At 36.5% G+C, this 14,807-nt stretch overlaps 1 protein-coding gene across 1 annotated transcript in view; it reads left to right on the top strand.

Annotated features, from left to right (window-relative positions):
* The window catches only part of TLL1 (tolloid like 1), a 127,049-nt gene that overhangs the window by 59,955 nt on the left and 52,287 nt on the right, over positions 1-14,807 (top strand). The window contains exons 4-7 of the mRNA XM_014878551.2: positions 2,053-2,205; positions 4,148-4,265; positions 11,243-11,421; positions 13,247-13,352. Of these exons, the coding sequence (XP_014734037.2) occupies positions 2,053-2,205; positions 4,148-4,265; positions 11,243-11,421; positions 13,247-13,352 (556 nt within the window). The remainder of the gene's footprint in view (positions 1-2,052; positions 2,206-4,147; positions 4,266-11,242; positions 11,422-13,246; positions 13,353-14,807) is intronic.

Here is a 14,807-nt window from a genome sequence, read left to right as displayed (position 1 = left end):
TATTACTACTGGCATAAACAAATTATAAAACTACTAGTGCAAGAATAGTAATGAAGATATTAGCTCTTTGTTCCATTTTCTTAGGGTTCTTCCAGCATGAAATCTGAAAGCTAAAGCACCTAGTTGTAAATATCTTATAAAAAATTGCTTAACTTTGTTTTATGGCTGTGTTCACGGTTATCAGCTTAACTAATGTCAATGCAGTGTCTTTTCACTGCAAGTAGACTGTGCTGCAGTGCTGTTAACTTCATTTGTTTCTTACTTTTTTCTGGATCCAGGTGGGGCATTCTGATGATTCAGTCTGTGTTTGAAACATTTCTGGTGTGTTATGCAGATCAAGCATATTTTTATATTAATAATACTCTTGTCGGTATGAGTGCAGTTGAATTGAGCAGCACAGAGAAGTGGAATCCCCCCTAATTCTGGCTTAGTTTACACTCCATATTTGATGCAAGAAGACATTGCTTCAATGTCATGTGAAACCTCACTTCAAAGAGGAATATATGTGAAACTCCATTGTAATTGCACCACGTTGTGTTAATCAGAGCATGGTAACTGCCTTCGCAGAGATGCTTTGATATACAATCTTCATTCTTTAAGGGAGAATTAAAGTTTTAGTATTGCATAAATTCTTGTCATCTTAATAAGTTTATTGCTTAGACCTCTGAAGTGCACCAGTAAAAAGATTTTGGAATGGTAAAACGTCTAAATAAACATGTGGTGTGGTTCAGTAATGACTACATACTAAGTGTAAAAATAGTTTTTCTGTAAATAGTCTGCCTATACTGTAGACACTTTGTGTGCAATTTGTTGTGTAATTCTCACACTCATTTAATTACAACGATAAGTTATTTGCTTTACCTTTTTAAATTTAATTTAATTAAAAAAAAAAAATATTTTATTTTTATTTTTTTTTATTTAAAATCCTGGAATTTTTTTGTATAATTCCTGGTATAATTCAAGTTACATGTTGGTTGTCCCAAAGGCAGGTTTTTCTTCCCATGTAACAGAAATTCCTCCCTGCCTTCTGTTGTAGCTTCTTCCTTTTCTTCCTATTGCTGCTCTCTCATCCTTGGGGCTATGCCAACATTCCTTACCATGACTCTGCCCTGGAATCCTCCCTGATTCTGACACAGTCATTAACACTTAAGTGCAGCTGGTACCACAGGGGATTCTCACAGAGGGAAAATGTAATCATCCACGGAGAATAAGACATAAGGCTTCAACTGCACTCAGTAGGATTTGTTAACCACCTTTTGAGGGATCTATTTTGATCAACTGCCCAGATCTGCAAACTAAATTGAATTAACAACTGGAAATTGTTCAGAAGAAGCACTTCTTCTGGTGTCCAAGTCCTTGTCTAACTATCCTTTTCTGTTCTCATAGTAGGTTTCAGCTAGGTTAGAAAGATTTGCCTGTAATGGGGTGAGTGGTAGTATCCCTGAAAATGGTAGACATTTTTTTCTCTTTTGTAAAGAAATTCCAGCCATGAGTAAAACCTACTTGTGGGGTCCCAAATGTTAGTTTATGAAAAATGGGGGATTTCTTACTGTCCAGTGCTTTAAAGATGGTAATGTACTTTCTTTTTTTTTCCAGATCATACAATAAAAATGAAAGAGATAGTGAATGTCTTGATTAGTTTGAGTCTGTCCAAAATCTGTCATTCTTCACTGGAAAAATTCTCATTTATTTAGAAAAACAGGCCAAAACAAAAGCCAGAAAAAAAGAAATGTAAAAACCACCACCAAAACCTTGGGGAGTGTGATTTCTTAAATATTTTTATTAAATGAGAAAATGTAGATGCACTTACGCAATTCACATTCCAGTTGATAAACATATGTGCAAGATTGTTACTCTAGATATATTAAAAAAATGAAGGTTCAGATTTCATGTGTTTCTCAGAAAACTATGTAATGATAGACTGTCATGTAACAGCAATGTCCTACTTTGAAAAGGCATAAAGAAATCTGAGTTTGACCTGCTAGAAAATAATTACTCTCTTTTTTTTTCATGTGTGTGTGATCTCATTCAGTGTTTTAATTATCATTGCAGGTTTTGAGCAAAATAATACATCTAAAGGAAGAACTACTGTAAAATTCTCAGGGAAAAATGAGAAAAACCGATTTCCCAGAGCTGCTACATCACGAACAGAAAGAATATGGCCAGGTGGTGTCATTCCATATGTAATAGGTGGAAATTTCACTGGTAAGCTTTGTGCTTTGCATGAAAAGAGGAAAGATAATTTTTAAAAATTGCCTTATTTCCTTTTTTTTTTCTTTAATTTCTGAAAGTGAAGTCATGCTATGAAAGTCAGTAGAAGAGTTTCTGTTGGAACAGGCCTGAAGTACATCTGTTTTGAAAATATTAGTCATACTTAATTGTTTTCAAAGGCAAGCCACATAATAAAAAATATATAACAACATTTTAGAGAGGGAAAGCTCTATTTCTTTACCTAATATTTCTTGTTGCACATCTGTTTCCATGAGCCTAAGTAGCAGAATGTCAAGGAATTCTTTTTTAATGCAGTATATTTAACACAAAAATATCTTCTATTTAACTGGTGTGACATGTATTCTAAACTGATTTCACTTAATAAACTGTCTCAAATGTGTTTTATTATTCCTCAATTTGGTTTTCAGATGGCTACACACACACATTGTATATGACAAAAAGACTGGCTACCCTATAAATAAAATTCTCAGCAGAAAACTAGAAAAAGTTAAAACCTCTGTTTTCCTTGAAAAATGTAAATGGATCAATATCAGTGTGGATGTAAGAGATAATTTAAAACAAAAATGGAGCAAGGAAAGCAAAGAGATAAGGGAAAATATATGAAATAACATCTGATATAATGTGCATGATAATACAGGAAACCAAAAGAAACATTCAAATGCTCACAATTGTATATGGAGAAACCAGAGTCATTCCTTTCAAACTGTCAGCTACAGTGAAGCTTTCAGTTTGAGTATTTACATAGTACTATACGAAATGTGACCTTTGCTTTAGGATTACTGTCTTCTGAAATAATCATAGTAAACTAAATGAAAGCACCATATTAAAGATTTTGCCTTTTTCATAATGAAAGATAAATAATAAAACTTAGAAAAAACCGCTTAAAGATAAAAGAAAAGGGCAAGATGGGGTGGAATAACCTTTATTTTTCAGAATCTGATGTGATTTGTACTTGGTTGTTTTTTTTTTTTTATGAACTTTCAGGTTTTGTGATCTTTAAGTTTTAAAAGGTTAGATTTTTTGTTTGTTTAATTATCCTATGTTGTTACCTGCAAGGTGAGTGTATTTCTGCTAGCACGTTCTTCCCAAATAATACTACTCTTTGTAGATTTTAAGCTGAGAAGCAATACAGATATATTCACACATGCTGCCTCTATGTCAATAAGCCTTGTCATTTGTCATGCAATGAAATTATATTGCTCTGCTCTCTGAAGTTGTATTCTGTGCTGAGAGTTGGCCTGGATGCTTCTGCATTTAGGAGATAGTTCTGATCTTTTCTGGATTTCCATTTTTGGTGGATCATTTGTTTTCTGAGAGATTTTAAAGAAAAGAAGGGGAGACTGGTCAGTGTTCATGACAGCCTTATTTTAATCAAATGTTTTTACCAGTATGCCTATTTGCATGGCTTGGATTAAACTAGTGTCCACACTTGGCTATAGGATTTTTAATTTTTTTTTTCTTTCTACTAGATAGATAGCCATGATGCAAAGTTACTCAGTTTTGCTCGTTCTTTTTCTTTCTGCTTTTCTTTTTTTTCTCCCCCAATGTGGTTCACTTGATAGTTTCATCTGGGAAATTGCTTAGCGAATGCCGTGCTGATGCAGGCACATAAGCAAGGCTGTATTTCTTCTGCTGTCTTCCTCTGGTGTAACATAGTCGTGATCTTTATTGCAGGTTTTATATTTACTGGGGTGTGTCAGGCAGAGTTAGCCCCCTTGCAGGCACACACGTTATGACGAACTGATGGCCTGAGCATCCTTTTACCTGGAATCTTGCCATCCATGGGACTACTGGGACACAGAGGGCTTCATGATTCACTGAGTGCTTCCAGGCCTATATTCCTAGCATTGGTTGTGAGAAGGAAGCAGCAGTGAGGATAAATCTGTGTTTTCATGGGCTACACGTGCTCTTGCAGGCACGCAGCGCGCCATGTTCAAGCAGGCCATGCGGCACTGGGAGAAGCACACCTGCGTCACCTTCATCGAGCGCAGCGACGAGGAAAGCTACATCGTCTTCACCTACAGACCCTGCGGGTAAGGGTGCCCCTCTGGGAGCACGCAGCCCTGCTCTCAGCCTTTGGCCATGTCTGCCAGCTTTGCACTCCTAAGGGAGTATGTACTTCGCAGGAAAATAAATAGATTGTTACTGTATTTAAATGGTGCGTGTGTTCTGCCTGGCATTTAAGTTCATTGAAATAGGTATGTGTGGTAACTTTGTAAAAGTGCACCTCTTTTGGCTATTTCTAGATAAAAGTATCTTAATATATACACATATATAAGACTTTTGTTTTTTTGCTTTCTGTCATGCTTCCAATATTCATATGTGTTGTTCTAAAGGTATTTCAGGTTTATAATTTGTTTATTCTTAGCTTTCTCCGTGTCACATATTTAATCCTGAATTAAATATGGACATCTACCCCCATCCTTTTTCCAGCTAAATTGTTGTTTTTTGTAATTTTAATTCTCGTACTGCTAGGCTGTTCTTGCTCGGATTTGTTTAATCACCAAATTTATGACCATTTTGTAAATTCCTTCTTCTGGGTCACTTATGTGTGAAACGGAACAGGTTTTATTACTCATGAGTGCAGCTGTCTGTTAATCACCATGTTCCATTTTCAGATATTACTGCTCACAAATGCTTCAGTCAGCTATGTTTGCCATTTATTCCACTCAGAATTCTTAATTTTATATAGTGCTCAGTGAACTTCCTGAGTGCACCATGTTCATCTCCCAAGAAGAGCACACATTGCCTGTGGAAACTCTGTACTTCTGACAGTCACCTCCTGTTTGAGTTGTAGGCTCTGCAGTGAACAGCTCTCCATCTTACTGACTTCCTGATCACTGAGCCCTTTGTTTGTCTACTTTTGAATCATAATAGGATAGGGTAGTGAAAAAAAGTTTTGGGACCTCCTTGCGTTGTAGGAATGATCCTGAATTTAGAGGCAATTTATGGCCTGTAAAATTACATGTAGAATTATCTGTTTAAAACACACATTACATTCTTCTAAAGGTATAGGACAACATAATAAAACCTACTCCTAGACAACTTTTGAAAGGCATTGCCTTTGCTTCTGAAAGTCTCTGAGCCGCAGGTCCTTGCAGCAGGAGATCCTTATTCGATGGTTTCTTGTCATGTTCTTGTGCCACTGTAGGTTTGCTGTAGACCCCCCTTAGAAACAGTGCCAAATGAAATAGACTTTTGTTCTGAGCCAGCATGGGCATTATTTTAGTTAATGCAACCTGTGAGAGAAGATTCACCCATTAAATAAGATTCAGGGATACTGACACACAGCTGGAAGAAAAATGGAAAGCAGAGAATAATCATGGCGGTTCCCTTGCACTCAAAGAGGCAGAAGGCAATTTAAACAGAAAAGTGTGAAAGATGTGTTTTCAGGCATTTTAGAAAGATATTTATGGGGGTATCTGCCAAATGTAAATTCTATGACTTCAAAATACCCGAAGTCAAATGACAAAAAAATCTCTCCAGCCAAAGAACTGTTCCTTAGAATGCTTGATGTTTCATGAGATCAAACCACTTCAGGGGAAGGCTGGCTTCTAACTAGCTTTAACCAGAAGGTTGAAATACACTCATTATCCACCTCCAAAGTCTATAATATTCTTTAATATATTCTTTATCATTAATGTTGTTTTATTGAAGGGTACTTTTCAAAATATAAATAATTTACCGAGGCTGTAACAGTTTAAAATAAAACTAAAGAAGAATGTAGCTATGAAAAGTCCATCATTGATGAAATAAAGCCAGGCCAAACAGAAGGGCCTGTTGAATGACAAGTCATTTCAGCAAGATGCAGATAAACAGGGGCATAGATTCTCTGGGTGAGCAGGAACTGTTCCGTACCCACCAGCATCCAGTGCTGACGCGGGATTTTCCACGGAAAGAGCCCAGACTAAAGTGACACCAAACCAACTGCAAACACTTTCTGCTACATGGCCAGTCGCATTGAAACTAATCTTCAGTTCTTTCCCATGGCACCCTGCTGTGTTGGTTTGTTAGCACATTGTGTCAGTATTGTTTGTACTACCATGGCAGCTAACATTCACAGATCGTGGAGACTTTATTGTACTTAGCACTGTTGAAATTAAAAGCTAAATGATAAACCCTGCCCCAAAGAGCACACAGTCAAACCATAACACATTAAATGAAACAAAGTGGATAGTCATATATGTGGAAATTCAGGTGGCAGTATCTACAAAAGTCTCATATGACAGCATTAGCACACTAGCAAGTGAAGTGTTACTGAGCCTTTGTAAACAATAAGGATATTTTCGAGTGTAATGCATCACATCTTGAAACAGTTCATGGGAAGATCATCCCAGAAGGGCAGTGATTAAAAAAGCATATTTGAAATATAGCAGCTGGTTATAAGGGATGCATGGCTTTCTTAAAGTTGAGAGGTTCCATATCAGCAAGGAACGAGAGATAAATTTTGATTATCCTAGACCCATAGGACTGCAAGGGATCTCAGAAAGGTGTCTAAATGTATTCTTAAGACAGAAACAGCTATTCCTATATCATTGCTGATATACACTTATCTAATTTGGTTGTAAAAACCTGCAGAAATTAATATTTCCCAGCCTTATAAGAATTGTATTTCTTTAGCATCCTAAATCTAAGAAATGTAGGAAGTTTGGGCAGCATTTATTTTCTCGTAGCTAAACCAGTTTTTTCTTATTCTGATTAAAGGACATTAACTTTTTTCCCTATGGCCATAGAAAATAAATTCCTTTTACTTTTTGAAGAAATCTATTATATAGTTTGATACTGTTATTAAGTCCTCCCTCTCTTGTATATTCTTGTGGGCTAGAAAGCACCAAATTCATTTAATCTTTCCTGGTAAATAGTGTTTTCTAGGTCTTTAATCACACTACTCTTTGAGATTCTTTTCAGTTAGTCCACATTCTTGGAATTGATAGCTCCAGAACTAGGGCATGATTGTCCAGATGAGTTGTAACTTCTGCTGAGCCAGTGCAAGAGCTAATTCACACATATATATATATAGCTTGTAGCCTTTCCTTCCTCTTAGGTACCCAAGCATGGTACCTCCTTGTTACTCAACAGCTGCCATGCTCAGCACATGGTTGGTTGGGATGTTATTCTGAATAAGAGCCAGAGCTCTTTCCACAGCACTGACACCACATCATTTGTTCCCAGTCTTTACCAGGTTTTGCAGATCTTAAGATGGCAAGTAATTCAGTATTTCCCTTTCCAGATCTCTTGTATTATTTCTTAAAGTTGCTTGTCTCCATGGCATTTAGCAGTGTTTTCTATGACTTCAAGTTTAAAAAGTGTCTTCTCTGTCTTAACTTCATGTCATATTCCAAACAGCTTTATATGCCCCTTGACATCAGACTTCTCTAGTTTGTTTACAGGCAGTTTGGAAAAATGTCAAAAGCTTTATGGCTGGGTCCTGCCTTCCCAGAGAATAATTTAATCTGCTGAAGTCGTAAACTAGAATTGTTTTTCATCATGTCTAGTTTATTTTACCTGAGTTTGATAACAGTTAATTATTAAAATATGGTTTTGTAATATAGCTGAATCACTAGCTTAATACTTTGAAATTTTCTAGTGATAGTCATTTGTATCTATAAGCTGCAGATGTGAAAATAAGAATATAGTATTAAAATACTAATGTCTGTGGTTGTACTATCACTTAGTGTACACTGGCATTAATATCAATTACAGCAAGTATTTATGCATCTAATTGATTAAGGTAAGTAAAACTTGGTAAAAAAATCAGTAACAGATTTAAAACACTCTTTGCTCACTACTGCTTCTCCATCCTTATGTTTCTTCCTATCAAATTGGAAGGGCCAGAAGACTCAGTCAGTACACTTCTCTGTATGCAAAGCCAAAAAACGGTCAGCATATTGGGATGGCATCTAGTCACAATGTGTTAATAAATATTCTTGAGTACAAGATCAAGCTTCTTTTTGCATAGTAGGACAGAAGAGAAAGGAACAATTATTCATATTGTTCTGGTAACTCAGCCTGCCTTTGATCTCAATTTGTTCTCCATTAGAAGACTTAAACAATTTTTATGACAAAATTCAGATGACGTATTGGAATCGGTACTGTATCTTGTTTTCTTAGTATTTGACAGATCTGTCTGAGATACAGAAACATCAAATCTTTCATATGCTTCCTGAAACACTGTAGAGTTAACAGATGAATATTTTAACCTCTTTTGAACTTGCTACCATATAAAAAAGGCATTGCAGGCAAGTTCTTAAAGTTGGTGAAACAGGTACATTCATTGCCTGAGGTGCACCTTTGTAGCATACTTCAGGTAAAGAACATGTTATAAGAGGTGCTCAATCACCCTTATAAAATGAGAAGAAACCAGAGTTATGCTAAATAATCTGCACACAGAGGAGGGCTGACTCATGCTCTCAGGCGTTAAATAACCCTGGCAGCTGGCACAGCTTCCCTGCTAGCTGAGGTGTGGCCTGCAGAAGAGTGTGAGCAAGGCACAGGTTGCCCCAGTCTGGAGCACTGTGCTGACACAAACAGTGAGGGGTGGTTTATATAAATACACTGGGATAGGCATCTGTTAGCTGAGGAATGCTAGTTGTAGTATTGGGGTGGGATCTCCACTGATCAGATGAAGAAGCAGGAGATACTTCTGCCATCCCAACAAGTCCTCTCAGGGCAGTGAATCAGAACGTTTGGTAACCACGACTGTACCTTGGTCTCTGACAAAAGGCAAATTCATCAAGCCAGGTCATAGCCAGTATCTCCTTTGTATAGATGGAGTTATATCTGTGATTGAAAGAGGCGTTTTCACCAAGAAAAACAGTCTGCTTCCTGAGTGAGATTTTGTTTGGAAATTTTGTGAACTTCTTTTTCTTGTTTGTGTAACATAAAAGTGATCATTCACGATCCTAGTATGCGTATGAAATTCATTCACACCTTCATTGTGCCATGGCAGGCTGATATCGTGGTCAATGATAATTTTTATATTGTGGCATTTTCAAGGGTGCAGCTTTTAAAAAAAGGATAACATTGACCCTATCTGATTTTCTCTTCCTTTTTATCAAGAGTATTTTTGATGGTAGTTGTGAAATAGTATTACTTAAAAGAATGAGCATATTGTTCCATTCATTTCACTTTCTCTTTGTCATTTGTTTCTCATTGCACACCATCGCTGATCAGCTAGACTGATTAAATGGAATTAGAGATTCATAAATAGTTACTGTCTCCAAATGCTGTCTGGTGCAATAAAGATTAAAGAGATGAGCTTTAAAACCTGATTCAATTTAAGGGTTGTGACAAGTGCTCAGATAGCACAGAGATCTTGGCTTTTTGTCAAACACACCTGGAGTCAAACCAAATTACAAATTTACTTCATAGATTTTTAAATTTTAGTTTTCCTTATTCTTTATCTCAGTGCAGCTGTTGAAGTAAATTGTTGTAGCTTAATTGGATGTATCTGGTGTGCTTGACAAGACATTCAACCTAACAGATCCTAATGACCCTCTGTAAGTGTGAACTGCTGCTGTTATTTTAAGACTTGGTGTTAATTCTATTTTCCTTGGCATGTAAAAAAACACTCAATAAATTTCTTTATATTTTCTAGGGAGCACTTGAAATCTGTCAAGTAACCAGTGTAAGGGAACTCTCACCCTTTGGCTGCTTACTTTTAGGAGCAGGTTAGCATTAAAAATAATTCCCAATATGTTGAGGCTTAGATGTACAGTGTTAGACAACCTAGAGGAATACTATGTAAAAGATTGTAATTATTTTTTTTCTTCTGAAAAAAGCCGTCTTTAAAATCTATCGGATGAGGTACCCTCAGTTATTAAACATTTGAGAAGGCTCAACCTTTCTTTTTCATTACTGTAAGAGTAAAATGTCAGATTATTTTATCAGACACCTAAAAATCTGATTTATGAAATATGAGTAAAAGCTTTCAGAGGTGATCTAAAACACAGTCTTAAAGTTAGACCCTCATTTGTTCCAAAAGAAGTAAGAAGGACAGGAAGAGAAACTGTGGTTAAATTCTTGTTTTATTATTTTGCCCTTGTTATCAATAGTGTCAATAAAAACAAAGCAGGAGACATCACAGAAGGTATTATTTAGAATAATTTCATTTTCAGTTTTTCCTTTATATCTGTTCATCTCCAAAGTATCACTGTGAAAAAACTGTATTGACTATATAGAGAAATTTTAGGTCACCAAATATGTCTTTTCTGGTGCAAGCATGTAATGTATATGAAGTCAATAAAATAGACACGTTTAAACTATTGAAAATATGCTAAATAGTCTACAGCTTTAGGTTTCAATAACCTTTTGATTTGTTTTAAGCCATAAGTAATCATTAATGTTCTTTCATTCTGCATTGCAATTTTTCTCTGTAGTTTCCACACAGTGCCAAAAATGAAGATTCTGCAGAAGTGTTTAAACTGTTATAAATAAAAGCATTCTTTCTGACTTTTCACAATTATATGTGCTTATCCTAACTCTATGCTCATCAATCCCTTGCTCTGCCATCATTTTACTGTATTAGGATCATAAAGGTTTTTAACTACAAATTAAATTCCAGGACTTAAACAAATGTGTTTAAATGTGTTGCGTCTCCAAGGTGATTTTGCAGGGTTATGGGTGAATGGAAAACTAAATAGGTTGAAACTGGTTGCATGGTTGGGCTTGAAGAGTTGTGGTAAATGGGTTGGACTCAAGCTGTGACTGAAAGGGCTTATCCTGCAACCTGTTGTTTGTTAACATTTTTATCAATGACCCACAAAGAGATGATGGTGTGTGCTGTCATCGGAGCATCGTTTAATTTTATTATTTTTCTGAAAACAGTGAGAATTCTGTTGATCAAAGCTGACATATAGAAGATCTAGAGTTTGTGAGACACCTAAAATTACATCGTGTATTTTACTGCTGACTCTTTATATACTATTTTCTCAAGTTTTAACTGAATTTGCTTTGTGGTTGGTAGAGATATGTATGAAAACTTTCGTCTGTGTTTGTGTTTTAATTACAGGTGCTGTTCTTATGTGGGTCGAAGGGGAAATGGTCCTCAGGCTATATCTATTGGCAAGAACTGTGATAAATTTGGCATAGTTGTCCATGAGTTGGGTCATGTCATAGGTTTTTGGCATGAACATACACGACCAGACCGTGATGACCATGTCACCATCATTAGAGAAAACATCCAACCTGGTGAGATATTCTGAAAAGTATTTTGGAAAAAATAAAATCATGTGTTTGTTTTTGGTGTTTCCTTCATCTGCTCAACTCTATTGGAACTTTTTGCTGAAGAGCTGAAATAGGATTTATGCTTGCTATTCTTCTTTCCTTGACTGATCTCAAGTTGATTTACAAATAAAATACTGAAATTGTAGTATAACATTTTCCAGAGGTCTGGCCAAGTTGCAAGCCGTTAAAATAGAGGGCTAGAAGGACCAAAATTACAATCATGCTCAAAAGATTTGAAAGAAGTCATTGCTCTTAAGGCTCTTTAAAAGTCATAGTTCTGTGCTTGAGGAAGGGCATTTCTCTTGTAGGCTTTAGTAAATGATAAGTAGAAATATATCTGTAGCTGCTCAAGAGGCTTTGACCTGGGAGGAAAGGTGACTTTGAATATGTCACAGACAGAAGCAGGTCCTGCACTTTACACGTTATTCACCTCATTCTCTACAGAACATGCAGCTTTACTCAGTGACCTTGGTGTTGTTGAGATAAAGCATCTGAGGAACTTGAGAACTTTGAACAGTGACTGTCAGCTCTTTGCCACCCTAGCTGTTATGGCCTTGCTTGTGTTGGGTAGGCAAGATGGGAGGGAAGAAGGCGTGTTTCATTTGCAGTGTTCATAAATGTTTATGGTCTTTGTGATACACTGATTTTGACTCACAGGAATTCTAGTCTCAAAAAGGGTGAAATCATAAATTGTCCCATGATAGCTTGGAGTATTTTTCTGTTTCCTTAGAAAATATTTTAAAATATATTTGAGATACAATTAATCTTTTCCACTTAATCTAGGACTTGGAAGGAGACTGGCAGCTGATACATGCTCCCTTAAGTCTCTAAAGTCCTGAAAGGGCATGCATGTTTGAGCCTTCTTTCTTGTCTCACTGTATTATTGTCTTGTGCAGATGCCATAAGAGCTCTTCCCTTTTCCTTTTACTATGATGAGAAAATCAGCTGGAATGCCATCCTCAGCCACCTGCTCTCCCTTTCAGTTGTCTCTCTGGTTTCTGACTGAGACTACTTGTGGTGTGGCATGAGCTCGAGGATCACTAAATGGGATCAGGAAGCCATGACCACTGATGCATTTGGGTTTTGTTATATCATGCAGCTTATGTTGATTAAAATGTTAATGTCACTGCAGGGTTTTTTTGCAAGACTCCAATGGGAATATGAACTAGAGTAAGGGGTGTTTTGTATTGCTAATGTACTGATTAGGTCAAAGAATTTAGGGTATGGAATTATGAACTAAGTATAATTCTTTTTCTCCTGTTCTGCTCTTGTTAATTTGCAACAGCTGGATTTTGAAAAAGTGACTTTGTAGTGTCTGCATTACATGAAGCTTCAGAGAGCAGCCTTTGCTGAAGCAAGGTCTCCAGTATCCATTAGTTTAGTGCTGGATTTAGTATCCAGTTAGACTCAGTATCCAGTCTAATGAGTGAGGAGGGTTCCTCTGGAGTCTTTGCTGTCAAAATTATTTCTTTTAGGAATTAAGAATCAAACCAGAAATTTTTATGGACTGTACATGAAGCACATAATGAGGTGTGAGGCCTTTATGTGTGACTTGCATGAGACTAGTCTTTCTAAACCCAAATATACAAATTTGATGTGTGTTTCAGAAGATGTCTGCCCTATCTGTTAAGAGGGCATACTAAAGTCATACACTTTCTCCCAAACAGCAAAAATTTCTGAATGTCAGTGAGTAATTAGGTTAGGATCTCTGTTGGTTTTCTTCTCCTGTTTGGATTTTATCTTTACAGAAAAAGATATTAAAGAATCTATAATTATCAATCATTTGTAGGTCAGGAATACAACTTTTTGAAGATGGAGCCAGGAGAGGTGAACTCCCTTGGGGAACCATATGACTTTGACAGCATTATGCACTATGCCAGGAACACCTTCTCAAGGTTGGAGTCTCAGGTTATACCTTTTGACTTTTAATTCTATTTCTGTCTGTGAATGCTAAGAGCTATGCTTTTTGAAGTATTTTGAAATCCCTTAAAATGTCCCTTGTGATGATATAGTATTCCAACAGCAGTCAAAGCACAGCTTGTTTATTTTAAGCCAAAATAATTTAATTATAGCTGAAAATGCATTTCTTTTCTGTTCAGTTTCAAAGCAGCCTTTTGATCTTGCTTCAGTTCTTTAGATTTTCAGACAAGATAAGCTGGAAGCATCATTTTATATGATACTTGCTTTTATTTGTGTCCACAAAAATTTGAATTTAGAAAACTCAAATGAGTGAAATGGCTAGGAATGTTATGTGTAACATGATCTGTTCTCTACAAGACAGAAAAATGTCCTTTGATTTAGAGTAGAGTTTCATAACTATGGATTATGCAGGTAGAACACAGGTTATTTGGACATCTACCACACAAGCCATAGCCTTTGTGAAGGACTACAGTCAAGCATTTATAAAAGAGGTTGCAGCCTCCTCTCTGTTATTTGTACAGATTATTACTGTCGTTAAAACCTTATAATAAAGACTTTTGCTGATTTTGCTCTGTCCTGTTGCAGGCTGGTCTGTTCTCAGCTCCTTAATAACTCACTGGGGTTCCCTCTGAAAGGATGCAGGGTTGTGGGGAGCTGTACCATGAGCTGGTCAGCCCTACTCTGGAAAAAAGTGAAGGAGGCATTCACCCAGTCTCCTATTATATTTCATCAGCTAATTATTCTCTAAAAATACCAGAGTAATGCAAAATTAAAAGAAACCTCCAAAAATACCCAACAAAAAGTTTTAGTTTGGAAAGTTATGTGTTTGGGTGATTTTTTTTATTTTATTTTTCCAATTCATGCATTTTAAGGCAAAAATATTAGACAATCTGACACTTTGAAATAAACTGAGGGCCACTAAGACCTCACCATCCTTTGCAAATTTGTTTGGTTTGTTCTCTCAATATAAATTATATTATTAAATAAAAATCCAACCAAAGGCTATATTACTCAGCATACACATAATTCACCCCTGGAAGAACATGGGAATGAGCCACATGAGGTAGCTATTAGTCACGTTGCTTAATCCAGTTACACATACCATTATCTTAAGGAAGAGATTAAAAGAACCTGTATAAAATAGAGTAATTGAACAAGATAGAACCCCCTCCGAGTCTTAGGGCAATGACAACATCAAGATAATTTGATTTGTTGGCCCTGATCCCACCACTTTCCAAGCTGGCAAAAACTGATAGTGCCATGACTAGGCATGCCCTGCCCCAAGGTACAAGAGGTTGTTACTTCATACTGTCTAGAAACAGCCAGCAAACCCCTGAGGTCAGGTATTGATTTGCAGTAATTCATCCTGCAAGTGTGAGTCATGTGCAGTGAGGCATTCTGCCAGCTGTTTGCTAGACTTTGCTCACCCA

Source organism: Sturnus vulgaris, chromosome 4, assembly GCF_052056855.1.
Source record: "Sturnus vulgaris isolate bStuVul1 chromosome 4, bStuVul1.hap1, whole genome shotgun sequence".
In the NCBI taxonomy this organism is placed as follows: Eukaryota; Metazoa; Chordata; class Aves; order Passeriformes; family Sturnidae; genus Sturnus; species Sturnus vulgaris.
The sequence above is the reverse complement of the archived record's forward strand: the minus strand, read 5'-3'. Positions and strand labels throughout refer to the sequence as shown.